Below are 15,378 nucleotides of genomic sequence, written 5' to 3' on the forward strand. Positions count from 1 at the left end.
CTGGCCACTAGGGAGACACAGGGACATACTTACCACTAGGGAGACACAGGGACATACTGACCACTAGGGAGACACAGGGACATACTGACCACTAGGGAGACACAGGGACATACTGACCACTAGGGAGAACCAGAGACATACTGACCACTAGGGAGACACAGGGACATACTGACCACTAGGGAGACACATACTGACCACTAGGGAGACACAGGGACATACTGACCACTAGGGAGACACAGGGACATACTGACCACTAGGGAGACACAGGGACATACTGACCACTAGGGAGATACAGAGACATACTGACCACTAGGGAGACACATACTGACCACTAGGGAGACACAGAGACATACTGACCACTAGGGATACACATACTGACCACTAGGGAGACACATACTGACCACTATGGAGACACATACTGACCACTAGGGAGACACATACTGACCACTAGGGAGACACAGGGACATACTGACCACTAGGGAGACACATACTGACCACTAGGGAGACACATACTGACCACTAGGGAGACACAGGGACATACTGACCACTAGGGAGACACAGGGACATACTGACCACTAGGGAGACACATACTGACCACTAGGGAGACACATACTGACCACTAGGGAGACACAGGGACATACTGACCACTAGGGAGACACAGGGACATACTGACCACTAGGGAGACACAGGGACATACTGACCACTAGGGAGACACAGGGACATACTGACCACTAGGGAGACACAGGGACATACTGACCACTATGGAGACACAGGGACATACTGACCACTAGGGAGATACAGGGACATACTGACCACTAGGGAGACACATACTGACCACTAGGGAGACACATACTGACCACTAGGGAGACACATAATGACCACTAGGGAGACACAGGGACATACTGACCACTAGGGAGACACATACTGACCACTAGGGAGACACATACTGACCACTAGGGAGACACAGGGACATACTGACCACTAGGGAGACACAGGGACATACTGACCACTAGGGAGACACAGGGACATACTGACCACTAGGGAGACACATACTGACCACTAGGGAGACACAGAGACATACTGACCACTAGGGATACACATACTGACCACTAGGGAGACACATACTGACCACTATGGAGACACATACTGACCACCAGGGAGACACAGAGACATACTGACCACTAGGGAGACACAGGGACATACTGACCACTAGGGGGACACAGAGACATACTGACCACTAGGGAGACACAGGGACATACTGACCACTAGGGAGACACAGAGACATACTGACCACTAGGGAGATACAGGGACATACTGACCACTAGGGGGACACAGAGACATACTGACCACTAGGGAGACACAGAGACATACTGACCACTAGGGAGACACATACTGACCACTAGGGAGACACATACTGACCACTAGGGAGACACAGGGACATACTGACCACTAGGGAGACACAGGGACATACTGACCACTAGGGAGACACAGAGACATACTGACCACTAGGGAGACACATACTGACCACTAGGGAGACACATACTGACCACTAGGGAGACACATACTGACCACTAGGGAGACACATACTGACCACTATGGAGACACATACTGACCACCAGGGAGACACAGAGACATACTGACCACTAGGGAGACACAGGGACATACTGACCACTAGGGAGACACAGGGACATACTGACCACTAGGGAGACACAGGGACATACTGACCACTAGGGAGACACATACTGACCACTAGGGAGACACATACTGACCACTAGGGAGACACAGGGACATACTGACCACTAGGGAGACACAGGGACATACTGACCACTAGGGAGACACAGAGACATACTGACCACTAGGGAGACACATACTGACCACTAGGGAGACACAGGGACATACTGACCACCAGGGAGACACAGGGACATACTGACCACTAGGGAGACACAGGGACATACTGACCACTAGGGGGACACAGGGACATACTGACCACTAGGGAGAGACATACTGACCACTAGGGAGACACATACTGACCACTAGGGAGACACATACTGACCACTAGGGATACACATACTGACCACTAGGGAGACACAGAGACATACTGACCACTAGGGAGACACAGGGACATACTGACCACTAGGGAGACACAGGGACATACTGACCACTAGGGAGACACAGGGACATACTGACCACTAGGGAGACACAGGGACGTACTGACCACTAGGGAGACACATACTGACCACTAGGGTGACACAGGGACATACTGACCACTAGGGAGACACATACTGACCACTAGGGAGACACAGGGACATACTGACCACTAGGGAGACACAGGGACATACTGACCACTAGGGAGACACATACTGACCACTAGGGAGGGACATACTGACCACTAGGGAGACACAGGGACATACTGACCACTAGGGAGACACATACTGACCACTAGGGAGACACATACTGACCACTAGGGAGACACATACTGACCACTATGGAGACACATACTGACCACTAGGGAGACACATACTGACCACTAGGGAGACACAGAGACATACTGACCACTAGGGAGACACATACTGACCACTAGGGAGACACAAGGACATACTGACCACTAGGGAGACACAGGGACATACTGACCACTAGGGAGACACAGGGACATACTGACCACTAGGGAGACACATACTGACCACTAGGGATACACATACTGACCACTAGGGAGACACATACTGACCACTAGGGAGACACAGGGACATACTGACCACTAGGGATACACATACTGACCACTAGGGAGACACATACTGACCACTAGGGAGACACATACTGACCACTAGGGAGACACATACTGACCACTAGGGAGACATATACTGACCACTAGGGATACACATACTGACCACTAGGGAGACATATACTGACCACTAGGGAGACACATACTGACCACTAGGGAGACACAGAGACATACTGACCACTAGGGAGACACATACTGACCACTAGGGAGACACATACTGACCACTAGGGAGACACATACTGACCACTAGGGAGACATATACTGACCACTATGGAGACACAGGGACATACTGACCACTAGGGAGACACATACTGACCACTAGGGAGACACAGAGACATACTGACCACTAGGGAGACACATACTGACCACTAGGGAGACACAGGGACATACTGACCACTAGGGAGACACAGAGACATACTGACCACTAGGGAGACACATACTGACCACTAGGGAGACACATACTGACCACTAGGGAGACACATACTGACCACTAGGGAGACACAGAGACATACTGACCACTAGGGAGACACATACTGACCACTAGGGAGACACAGGGACATACTGACCACTAGGGAGACACAGGGACATACTGACCACTAGGGAGACACATACTGACCACTAGGGAGACACATACTGACCACTAGGGAGACACAGAGACATACTGACCACTAGGGAGACACAGGGACATACTGACCACTAGGGAGACACATACTGACCACTAGGGAGACACATACTGACCACTAGGGAGACACAGGGACATACTGACCACTAGGGAGACACATACTGACCACTAGGGAGACACAGGGACATACTGACCACTAGGGAGACACAGAGACATACTGACCACTAGGGAGACACAGGGACATACTGACCACTAGGGGGACACAGAGACATACTGACCACTAGGGAGATACAGGGACATACTGACCACTAGGAGAACCAGAGACATACTGACCACTAGGGAGACACATACTGACCACTAGGGAGACACAGGGACATACTGACCACTAGGGAGAATCATACTGGCCACTAGGGAGACACAGGGACATACTTACCACTAGGGAGACACAGGGACATACTGACCACTAGGGAGACACAGGGACATACTGACCACTAGGGAGACACAGGGACATACTGACCACTAGGGAGAACCAGAGACATACTGACCACTAGGGAGACACAGGGACATACTGACCACTAGGGAGACACATACTGACCACTAGGGAGACACAGGGACATACTGACCACTAGGGAGACACAGGGACATACTGACCACTAGGGAGACACAGGGACATACTGACCACTAGGGAGATACAGAGACATACTGACCACTAGGGAGACACATACTGACCACTAGGGAGACACAGAGACATACTGACCACTAGGGATACACATACTGACCACTAGGGAGACACATACTGACCACTATGGAGACACATACTGACCACTAGGGAGACACATACTGACCACTAGGGAGACACAGGGACATACTGACCACTAGGGAGACACATACTGACCACTAGGGAGACACATACTGACCACTAGGGAGACACAGGGACATACTGACCACTAGGGAGACACATACTGACCACTAGGGAGACACATACTGACCACTAGGGAGACACATACTGACCACTAGGGAGACACAGGGACATACTGACCACTAGGGAGACACAGGGACATACTGACCACTAGGGAGACACAGGGACATACTGACCACTAGGGAGACACATACTGACCACTAGGGAGACACAGGGACATACTGACCACTAGGGAGACACATACTGACCACTAGGGAGACACAGGGACATACTGACCACTAGGGAGACACATACTGACCACTAGGGAGACACAGGGACATACTGACCACTAGGGAGACACAGGGACATACTGACCACTATGGATACACATACTGACCACTAGGGAGACACATACTGACCACTATGGAGACACATACTGACCACTAGGGAGACACAGGGACATACTGACCACTAGGGAGACACATACTGACCACTATGGAGACACAGTGTCACACTGACCACTATGGAGACACATACTGACCACTAGGGAGACACATACTGACCACTAGGGAGACACAGGGACATACTGGCACTAGTGAGACACAGGGACATACTGACCACTAGGGAGACACATACTGACCACTAGGGAGACACAGGGACATACTGACCACTAGGGAGACACAGGGACATACTGACCACTAGGGAGACACAGGGACATACTGACCACTAGGGAGACACATACTGACCACTAGGGAGACACAGGGACATACTGACCACTATGGAGACACAGGGACATACTGACCACTAGGGAGACACATACTGACCACTAGGGAGACACAGGGACATACTGACCACTAGGGAGACACAGGGACATACTGACCACTAGGGAGACACAGGGACACACTGACCACTAGGGAGACACATACTGACCACTAGGGAGACACATACTGACCACCTCGTGGTTAGAGCGTTGGGTGTCAGGTAGCCTAGTGGTTAGAGTGTTGGGTGTCAGGTAGCCTAGTGGTTAGAGTGTTGGGTGTTAGGTAGCCTAGTGGTTAGAGTGTTGGGTGGCAGGTAGCCTCGTGGTTAGAGCGTTGGGCCACTAACTGAAGGTTGTTAGATCAAATCTCCGAGCTGACGAGGTAACAATCTGCCGTTAAATAACGATACAATAAATACCTGTAGTCTAAGACTTGTGAAATCCATAGATTAGGACCAAACCAATGCATTTTAATTGACTGATGTACTCATATGAACTGTCACTCCGTTGATGAAATGATTACATTTATATTTCTGTTCAGTGTACTTTCAATATAAATGAGTGGAAAGTGGTCGGTATAGTATGTAAACTGTCGTGGTTTGGTGGTGGGGCGTGTATAGGGTGTAGGGTATAAGGTGTAGGGTATAAGGTGTAGGGTATAGGGTGTAGGGTATAAGGTGTAGGGTATAAGGTGTAGGGTATAGGGTGTAGGGTATAAGGTGTAGGGTATAGGGTGTAGGGTATAAGGTGTAGGGTATAAGGTGTAGGGTATAAGGTGTAGGGTATAAGGTGTAGGGTGTAGGGTGTAGGGTATAAGGTGTAGGGTATAGGGTGTAGGGTATAAGGTGTAGGGTATAGGGTGTAGGGTATAAGGTGTAGGGTATCGGGTGTAGGGTATAAGGTGTAGGGTATAAGGTGTAGGGTATAGGGTGTAGAGTATAAGGTGTAGGGTATAAGGTGTAGGGTATAGGGTGTAGGGTATAAGGTGTAGGGTATAAGGTGTAGGGTGTAGGGTATAAGGTGTAGGGTATAAGGTGTAGGGTATAAGGTGTAGGGTATAAGGTGTAGGGTATAGGGTGTAGGGTATAAGGTGTAGGGTATAAGGTGTAGGGTATAAGGTGTAGGGTATAAGGTGTAGGGAATAGGGTGTAGGGTATAAGGTGTAGGGTATAAGGTGTAGGGTATAAGGTGCAGGGTGTAGGGTATAAGGTGTAGTGTATAAGGTGTAGTGTATAAGGTGTAGGGTATAAGGTGTAGGGTATAAGGTGTAAGGTGTAGGGTATAAGGTGTAGTGTATAAGGTGTAGTGTATAAGGTGTAGGGTATAAGGTATAGGGTGTAGGGTATAGGGTGTAGGGTATAAGGTGTAGGGTATAAGGTGTAGGGTATAGGGTATAAGGTGTAGGGCATAGGGTGTAGGGTATAAGGTGTAGGGCATAGGGTGTAGGGTATAAGGTGTAGGGTATAAGGTGTAGGGTATAGGGTGTAAGGTATAAGGTGTAGGGTATAAGGTGTAGGGTGTAGTGTATAGGGTGTAGGGTATAAGGTGTAGGGTATAGGGTGTAGGGTATAGGGTGTAGGGTATAAGGTATAGGGTGTAGGGTATAAGGTGTAGGGCATAAGGTGTAGGGTATAAGGTGTAGGGTATAAGGTGTAGGGTATAGGGTGTAGGGTATACGGTGTAGGGTATCAGGTGTAGGGTATAGGGTGTAGGGTATAAGGTGTAGGGTATAAGGTATAAGGTGTAGGGTATAAGGTGTAGGGCATAAGGTGTAGGGTATAGGGTGTAGGGTATACGGTGTAGGGTATCAGGTGTAGGGTATAGGGTGTAGGGTATAAGGTATAGGGTGTAGGGTATAGGGTGTAGGGTATAAGGTGTAGGGTATAAGGTGTAGGGTATAGGGTATAAGGTGTAGGGCATAGGGTGTAGGGTATAAGGTGTAGGGAATAGGGTGTAGGGTATAAGGTGTAGGGTATAAGGTGTAGGGTATAGGGTGTAAGGTATAAGGTGTAGGGTATAAGGTGTAGGGTGTAGGGTATAGGGTGTAGGGTATAAGGTGTAGGGTATAGGGTGTAGGGTATAGGGTGTAAGGTATAAGGTGTAGGGTATAAGGTGTAGGGTGTAGTGTATAGGGTGTAGGGTATAAGGTGTAGGGTATAGGGTGTAGGGTATAGGGTGTAGGGTATAAGGTATAGGGTGTAGGGTATAAGGTGTAGGGCATAAGGTGTAGGGTATAAGGTGTAGGGTATAAGGTGTAGTGTATAGGGTGTAGGGTATACGGTGTAGGGTATCAGGTGTAGGGTATAGGGTGTAGGGTATAAGGTGTAGGGTATAAGGTATAAGGTGTAGGGTATAAGGTGTAGGGCATAAGGTGTAGGGTATAGGGTGTAGGGTATACGGTGTAGGGTATCAGGTGTAGGGTATAGGGTGTAGGGTATAAGGTATAGGGTGTAGGGTATAGGGTGTAGGGTATAAGGTGTAGGGTATAAGGTGTAGGGTATAGGGTATAAGGTGTAGGGCATAGGGTGTAGGGTATAAGGTGTAGGGCATAGGGTGTAGGGTATAAGGTGTAGGGTATAAGGTGTAGGGTATAGGGTGTAAGGTATAAGGTGTAGGGTATAAGGTGTAGGGTGTAGGGTATAGGGTGTAGGGTATAAGGTGTAGGGTATAGGGTGTAGGGTATAGGGTGTAGGGTATAAGGTATAAGGTATAGGGTATACGGTATAGGGTGTAGGGTATAAGGTGTAGGGCATAAGGTGTAGGGTATAAGGTGTAGGGTATAAGGTGTAGGGTATAGGGTGTAGGGTATACGGTGTAGGGTATCAGGTGTAGGGTATAGGGTGTAGGGTATAAGGTGTAGGGTATAAGGTATAGGGTGTAGGGTATAAGGTGTAGGGCATAAGGTGTAGGGTATAGGGTGTAGGGTATACGGTGTAGGGTATCAGGTGTAGGGTATAGGGTGTAGGGTATAAGGTGTAGGGTATAAGGTATAGGGTGTAGGGTATAAGGTGTAGGGTATAAGGTGTAGGGTATAAGGTGTAGGGTATAAGGTGTAGTGTATAAGGTGTAGGGTATAAGGTGTAGGGTATAAGGTGTAGGGTATAAGGTGTAGGGTATAAGGTGTAGGGTATAAGGTGTAGGGTATACGGTGTAGGGTATCAGGTGTAGGGTATAGGGTGTAGGGTATAAGGTGTAGGGTATAGGGTGTAGGGTATAAGGTGTAGGGCATAAGGTGTAGGGCATAAGGTGTAGGGTATACGGTGTAGGGTATCAGGTGTAGGGTATAGGGTGTAGGGTATAAGGTGTAGGGTATAAGGTATAGGGTGTAGGGTATAAGGTGTAGGGTATAAGGTGTAGGGTATAAGGTATAGGGTGTAGGGTATAAGGTGTAGGGTATAAGGTGTAGGGTATAAGGTATAGGGTATAAGGTATAGGGTGTAGGGTATAGGGTGTAGGGTATAAGGTGTAGGGTATAAGGTGTAGGGTATAAGGTGTAGGGTATAAGGTGTAGGGTATAAGGTGTAGGGTATACGGTGTAGGGTATCAGGTGTAGGGTATAGGGTGTAGGGTATAAGGTGTAGGGTATACGGTGTAGGGTATCAGGTGTAGGGTATAGGGTGTAGGGTATAAGGTGTAGGGTATACGGTGTAGGGTATCAGGTGTAGGGTATAGGGTGTAGGGTATAAGGTGTAGGGTATAAGGTATAGGGTGTAGGGTATAGGGTGTAGGGTATAAGGTGTAGGGTATAAGGTATAGGGTATAAGGTGTAGGGTATAAGGTGTAGGGTATAAGGTGTAGGGTATATGGTGTAGGGTATCAGGTGTAGGGTATAGGGTGTAGGGTATAAGTTGTAGGGTATAGGGTGTAGGGTATAAGGTGTAGGGCATAAGGTGTAGGGTATAAGGTGTAGGGTATACGGTGTAGGGTATCAGGTGTAGGGTATAGGGTGTAGGGTATAAGGTGTAGGGTATAAGGTATAGGGTGTAGGGTATAAGGTGTAGGGTATAAGGTGTAGGGTATAAGTTGTAGGGTATAAGGTGTAGGGTATAAGGTATAGGGTGTAGGGTATAAGGTGTAGGGTATAAGGTGTAGGGCATAAGGTGTAGGGTATAAGGTGTAGGGTATACGGTGTAGGGTATCAGGTGTAGGGTATAGGGTGTAGGGTATAAGGTGTAGGGTATAAGGTATAGGGTGTAGGGTATAAGGTGTAGGGTATAAGGTGTAGGGTATAAGGTGTAGGGTATAAGGTGTAGGGTATACGGTGTAGGGTATCAGGTGTAGGGTATAGGGTGTAGGGTATAAGGTGTAGGGTATAGGGTGTAGGGTATAAGGTGTAGGGCATAAGGTGTAGGGTATAAGGTGTAGGGTATACGGTGTAGGGTATCAGGTGTAGGGTATAAGGTGTAGGGTGTAGGGTATAAGGTATAGGGTATATAGGGTAGAAGGTGTAGGGTATAAGGTGTAGGGTATAAGGTGTAGGGTATAAGTTGTAGGGTATAAGTTGTAGGGTATAAGGTGTAGGGTATAAGGTGTAGGGTATAAGGTGTAGGGTGTAAGGTATAGGGTATAAGGTATAGGGTGTAGGGTATAAGGTGTAGGTTATAAGGTGTAGGGTATAGGGTGTAGGGTGTAGGGTATAAGGTGTAGGGTATAAGGTGTAGGGTATAGGGTGTAGGGTATAAGGTGTAGGGTATAAGGTGTAGGGTATAGGGTGTAGGGTATAATTTGTAGGGTATAGGGTGTAGGGTATAAGGTGTAGGGTATAAGGTGTAGTGTGTAGGGTGTAGGGTATAAGGCATAGTGTATAAGGCATAGGGTATAAGGTATTGGGTGTAGGGTATAAGGTGTAGGGTATAAGGTGTAGGGTATAGGGTGTAGGGTATAAGGTGTAGGGTATAGGGTGTAAGGTGTAGGGTATAGGGTATAGGGTATAGGGTTTAAGGTGTAGGGTATAATGTGTAGGGTATAAGGTGTAGGGTATAAGGTATAAGGCATAGGGTATAAGGTGTAGGGTATAGGGTGTAGGGTATAGGGTGTAGGGTGTAGGGTATAGGGTGTAGGGTATAGGGTGTAGGGTATAGGGTGTTGGGTGTAGGGTGTAGCTGTATAAGGTGTAGGGTATAATGTGTAGGGTATAATTTGTAGGGTATAAGGTGTAAGGTATAAGGTGTAGGGTATAAGGTGTAGGGTGTAGGGTATACGGTGTAGGGTATCAGGTGTAGGGTATAGGGTGTAGGGTATAAGGTGTAGGGTATAAGGTATAGGGTGTAGGGTATAAGGTGTTGGGCATAAGGTGTAGGGTATAGGGTGTAGGGTATACGGTGTAGGGTATCAGGTGTAGGGTATAGGGTGTAGGGTATAAGGTGTAGGGTATAAGGCATAGGGTGTAGGGTATAAGGTGTAGGGTATAAGGTGTAGGGTATAAGGTGTAGGGTATAAGGTGTAGGGTATAAGGTGTAGGGTATAAGGTGTAGGGTATAAGGTGTAGGGTATAAGGTGTAGGGTATAAGGTGTAGGGTATAAGGTGTAGGGTATACGGTGTAGGGTATCAGGTGTAGGGTATAGGGTGTAGGGTATAAGGTGTAGGGTATAAGGTGTAGGGCATAAGGTGTAGGGTATACGGTGTAGGGTATACGGTGTAGGGTATCAGGTGTAGGGTATAGGGTGTAGGGTATAAGGTGTAGGGTATAAGGTATAGGGTGTAGGGTATAAGGTGTAGGGTATAAGGTGTAGGGTATAAGGTATAGGGTGTAGGGTATAAGGTGTAGGGTATAAGGTGTAGGGTATAAGGTATAGGGTATAAGGTATAGGGTGTAGGGTATAGGGTGTAGGGTATAAGGTATAGGGTATAAGGTGTAGGGTATAAGGTGTAGGGTATAAGGTGTAGGGTATAAGGTGTAGGGTATACGGTGTAGGGTATCAGGTGTAGGGTATCAGGTGTAGGGTATAAGGTGTAGGGTATAGGGTGTAGGGTATAAGGTGTAGGGCATAAGGTGTAGGGTATAAGGTGTAGGGTATACGGTGTAGGGTATCAGGTGTAGGGTATAGGGTGTAGGGTATAAGGTGTAGGGTATAAGGTATAGGGTGTAGGGTATAAGGTGTAGGGTATAAGGTGTAGGGTATAAGGTATAGGGTATAAGGTATAGGGTGTAGGGTATAGGGTGTAGGGTATAAGGTGTAGGGTATAAGGTGTAGGGTATAAGGTGTAGGGTATAAGGTGTAGGGTATAAGGTGTAGGGTATCAGGTGTAGGGTATCAGGTGTAGGGTATAGGGTGTAGGGTATAAGGTGTAGGGTATAGGGTGTAGGGTATAAGGTGTAGGGCATAAGGTGTAGGGTATACGGTGTAGGGTATCAGGTGTAGGGTATAGGGTGTAGGGTATAAGGTGTAGGGTATAAGGTATAGGGTGTAGGGTATAAGGTGTAGGGTATAAGGTGTAGGGTATAAGTTGTAGGGTATAAGGTGTAGGGTATAAGGTATATAGGGTGTAGGGTATAAGGTGTAGGGTATAAGGTGTAGGGCATAAGGTGTAGGGTATAAGGTGTAGGGTATACGGTGTAGGGTATCAGGTGTAGGGTATAGGGTGTAGGGTATAAGGTGTAGGGTATAAGGTATAGGGTGTAGGGTATAAGGTGTAGGGTATAAGGTGTAGGGTATAAGGTGTAGGGTATAAGGTGTAGGGTATACGGTGTAGGGTATCAGGTGTAGGGTATAGGGTGTAGGGTATAAGGTGTAGGGTATAGGGTGTAGGGTATAAGGTGTAGGGCATAAGGTGTAGGGTATAAGGTGTAGGGTGTAGGGTGTAGGGTATAAGGTATAGGGTATATAGGGTAGAAGGTGTAGGGTATAAGGTGTAGGGTATAAGGTGTAGGGTATAAGTTGTAGGGTATAAGGTGTAGGGTATAAGGTGTAGGGTATAAGGTGTAGGGTATAAGGTGTAGGGTATAAGGTGTAGGGTGTAAGGTATAGGGTATAAGGTATAGGGTGTAGGGTATAAGGTGTAGGTTATAAGGTGTAGGGTATAGGGTGTAGGGTGTAGGGTATAAGGTGTAGGGTATAAGGTGTAGGGTATAGGGTGTAGGGTATAAGGTGTAGGGTATAGGGTGTAGGGTATAAGGTGTAGGGTATAGGGTGTAGGGTATAAGGTGTAGGGTATAGGGTGTAGGGTATAAGGTGTAGGGTATAAGGTGTAGTGTGTAGGGTGTAGGGTATAAGGCATAGGGTATAAGGTGTAGGGTATAATGTGTAGGGTATAAGGTGTAGGGTATAAGGTATTGGGTGTAGGGTATAAGGTGTAGGGTATAGGGTGTAGGGTATAAGGTGTAGGGTATAGGGTGTAAGGTGTAGGGTATAGGGTATAGGGTATAGGGTTTAAGGTGTAGGGTATAATGTGTAGGGTATAAGGTGTAGGGTATAAGGTATAAGGCATAGGGTATAAGGTGTAGGGTATAGGGTGTAGGGTGTAGGGTATAGGGTGTAGGGTATAGGGTGTAGGGTATAGGGTGTTGGGTGTAGGGTGTAGGGTATAAGGTGTAGGGTATAATGTGTAGGGTATAATTTGTAGGGTATAAGGTGTAGGGTATAGGGTGTAGGGTATCAGGTGTAGGGTATAAGGTATAATGCATAGGGTATAAGGTGTAGGGTGTGGGGTATAGGGTGCAGGGTTTAGGGTATAACATAGAGGGTATAGAGTGTAGGTGTAGGTGTAGGGTGTAGGGTGTAGGGTATAGGGTGTAGAGTGTCGGGTATAGGGTATAGGCTATAAAGTATAGGGTATAACGTATAAGGTGTAGGGTGTAGAGTGTCGGGAATAGGGTATAGGGTGTAAAGTATAGGGTGTAGAGTTTAAGGTATAATGTACAGGGTGTAGGTTGCAGAGTTTAAGGTATAGGGTATAACGCATATGGTAAAGGGTATAAGCTATACGGTGTAGAGTGTAGAGTATAAGGTGTAGGGTATAGGGTGCTTACCTCCCAGTAGTAACAGTACACCAGTCATCAGCAGTAGTAGGTAAGCTCTGGAGGTAAGGGTATAGGGTGTAGGGTGTAGGGAGTAGGGTGCTTACCTCCCAGTAGTAACAGTACACCAGTCATCAGCAGTAGTAGGTAAGCTCTGGCCAGCAGGCCGATGAACCCCATCAGTCCCCCGACAACCATGATGATCATGCTGAGAGGAAGCAACACCATGAATGTCCCATGCATATCTGAGAGAGGGGGAGGGGAGGGAGAGAGCGAAAACATAAATATGCTGTAACGCACTTTCTTGAGAGAGAGAGAGAGAGAGAGAGGGAGAGAGACAGAGAGATGGAGAGAGGGAGAGAGAGAGCATGAGGGAGAGAGAGAGCGTGAGAGGGAGAGAGAGAGAAAGAGAGAGAGGGAGAGAGAGAGCGTGAGGGAGAGAGAGAGCGTGAGGGAGAAAGAAGGAAGCGATTCCCAAACCTTCCATAACAAAGCCATCACCTACAGAGAGATGAACCTGGAGAAGAGTCCCCTAAGCAAGCTGGTCCTGGGGCTCTGTTCACAAACCCAAACAGACCCCACAGAGCCCCAGGACAGCAGCACAATTAGACCCAACCAAATCATGAGAAAACAAAAAGATAATTACTTGACACATTGGCAAGAATTTAAAAAACACTACTGGGTGAAATTCCACAGTGTGACATCACAGCAGCAAGATTTGTGACCTGTTGCCACGAGAAAAGGGCAACCAGTGAAGAACAAACACCATTGTAAATACAACCCATATTTATGTTTATTTATTTTCCCTTTTGTACTTTAACCATTTGTACATCGTTACAACACTGTTATATATACATAATATGACATTTGTAATGTCTTTATTTTTTGGAACTTCTGTGATTGTTTACTGTACATTTGTATTGTTTATTTCACTTTTGTTTATTGTCTACTTCACTTGCTTTGTCTGTCTGTCTGTCCCCATGGGATGTACACACACACACACACACACACACACACACACACACCAAGGTACCACAGGGATGCTTATCTGTCCCAGAACCGTGGGGTCTAATCTCGTCTAGAAACCTGGGCTTGTGTTGCTGTGGAGGTGGTTATGTTTTTTTGATTAGATACTAATTAATTCTACAGTACCTGTTGGTGTTTCTGAGGTCAAATCATTGTTTGTGTAACTACATGTGTGGGAGTATGTGTGTGTGTACTGTATCTCTATCATTACCTACAATTAACTGGACCCAACTAACCCTGTCTGTTACTCGCCATTGGCTCTCTCTCTCTCTCTCTCTCTCTCTCTCTCTTTCTGTCCTTCTGTCTCTCTGTCTCACTCTCACTCTCTGTTTCTGTCTCTGTCTCTCTGTCTCTCACTCTCTCTCTCTGTCTCTGTCTCTCTGTCTCTCTGTCTCTCACTCTCTCTCTCTCTCGGTCTCTCTCTCTCTCTCTCTCTCGGTCTCTCTCTCTCTCTCTCAGTATCATTATGCCCTGTAGATCAGCGAGCAATAATCATCAAGTCATTTAATCCACTTTACGTCGATTGTAAACCCTACAGTCCACCCTCCCCTTTCAGCTCACAGTCCACCCTCCCCTTTCACCCCACAGTCCACCCTCCCCTTTCAGCCCACAGTCCACCCTCCCCTTTCACCCCACAGTCCACCCTCCCCTTTCACCCCACAGTCCACCCTCCTCTTTCAGCCTACAGTCCACCCTCCCCTTTAACCCCACAGTCCACCCTCCCCTTTCAGCCTACAGTCCACCCTCCCCTTTCAGCCCACAGTCCACCCTCCCCTTTAACCCCACAGTCCACCCCCCTTTTCAGCCCACAGTACACCCTGTCTTGTTTGAACTATATAGAACTCTTTCATAACGTTCTATAAAGAACTATGAAAAACAAATACTATATATTACACCAAAAAGGTTTGTTGTGGTTCCAACACTTTTTGGTGCACTATAGAACCCTTTTTAATGGTTCTTTATAGAACCATTTTTAATGGTTCTTTATGGAACCTTTATATGGAATGGTTCTGTAATGATCTTACCTCAATCTCAAAGGTTCTACAAAGAACCTTTTTGAAGAATACCACCGGGTTAGCAACATCGGGTTGTTAATATTCCAAACGTGTTGTTATTGAGAGGGTGAACCAGGTGTGCTGGAACAGCTGAGGGGCCCTGAAGTAGTGACGTTACGGCTGAGGGGCCCTGAAGTAGTGATGTCACGGCTGAGGGGCCCTGAAGTAGTGATGTCACGGCTGAGGGACCCTGAAGTAGTGATGTTACAGCTGAGGGGCCCTGAAGTAGTGATGTCACAGCTGAGGGGCCCTGAAGTAGTGATGTTACAGCTGAGGGACC

At 47.3% G+C, this 15,378-nt stretch overlaps 1 protein-coding gene across 1 annotated transcript in view; it reads right to left on the reverse strand.

Moving 5' to 3' along the window:
* The window catches only part of LOC135553794 (transmembrane protein 114-like), a 53,081-nt gene that overhangs the window by 7,024 nt on the left and 30,679 nt on the right, over positions 1-15,378 (reverse strand). Inside the window, exon 3 of the mRNA XM_064985740.1 lies at positions 13,125-13,262. Coding sequence (XP_064841812.1) covers positions 13,125-13,262 — 138 coding nt within the window. The remainder of the gene's footprint in view (positions 1-13,124; positions 13,263-15,378) is intronic.

The sequence above is a fragment of the Oncorhynchus masou genome, chromosome 14 (assembly GCF_036934945.1).
Source record: "Oncorhynchus masou masou isolate Uvic2021 chromosome 14, UVic_Omas_1.1, whole genome shotgun sequence".
NCBI classification, from domain to species: domain Eukaryota; kingdom Metazoa; phylum Chordata; class Actinopteri; order Salmoniformes; family Salmonidae; genus Oncorhynchus; species Oncorhynchus masou.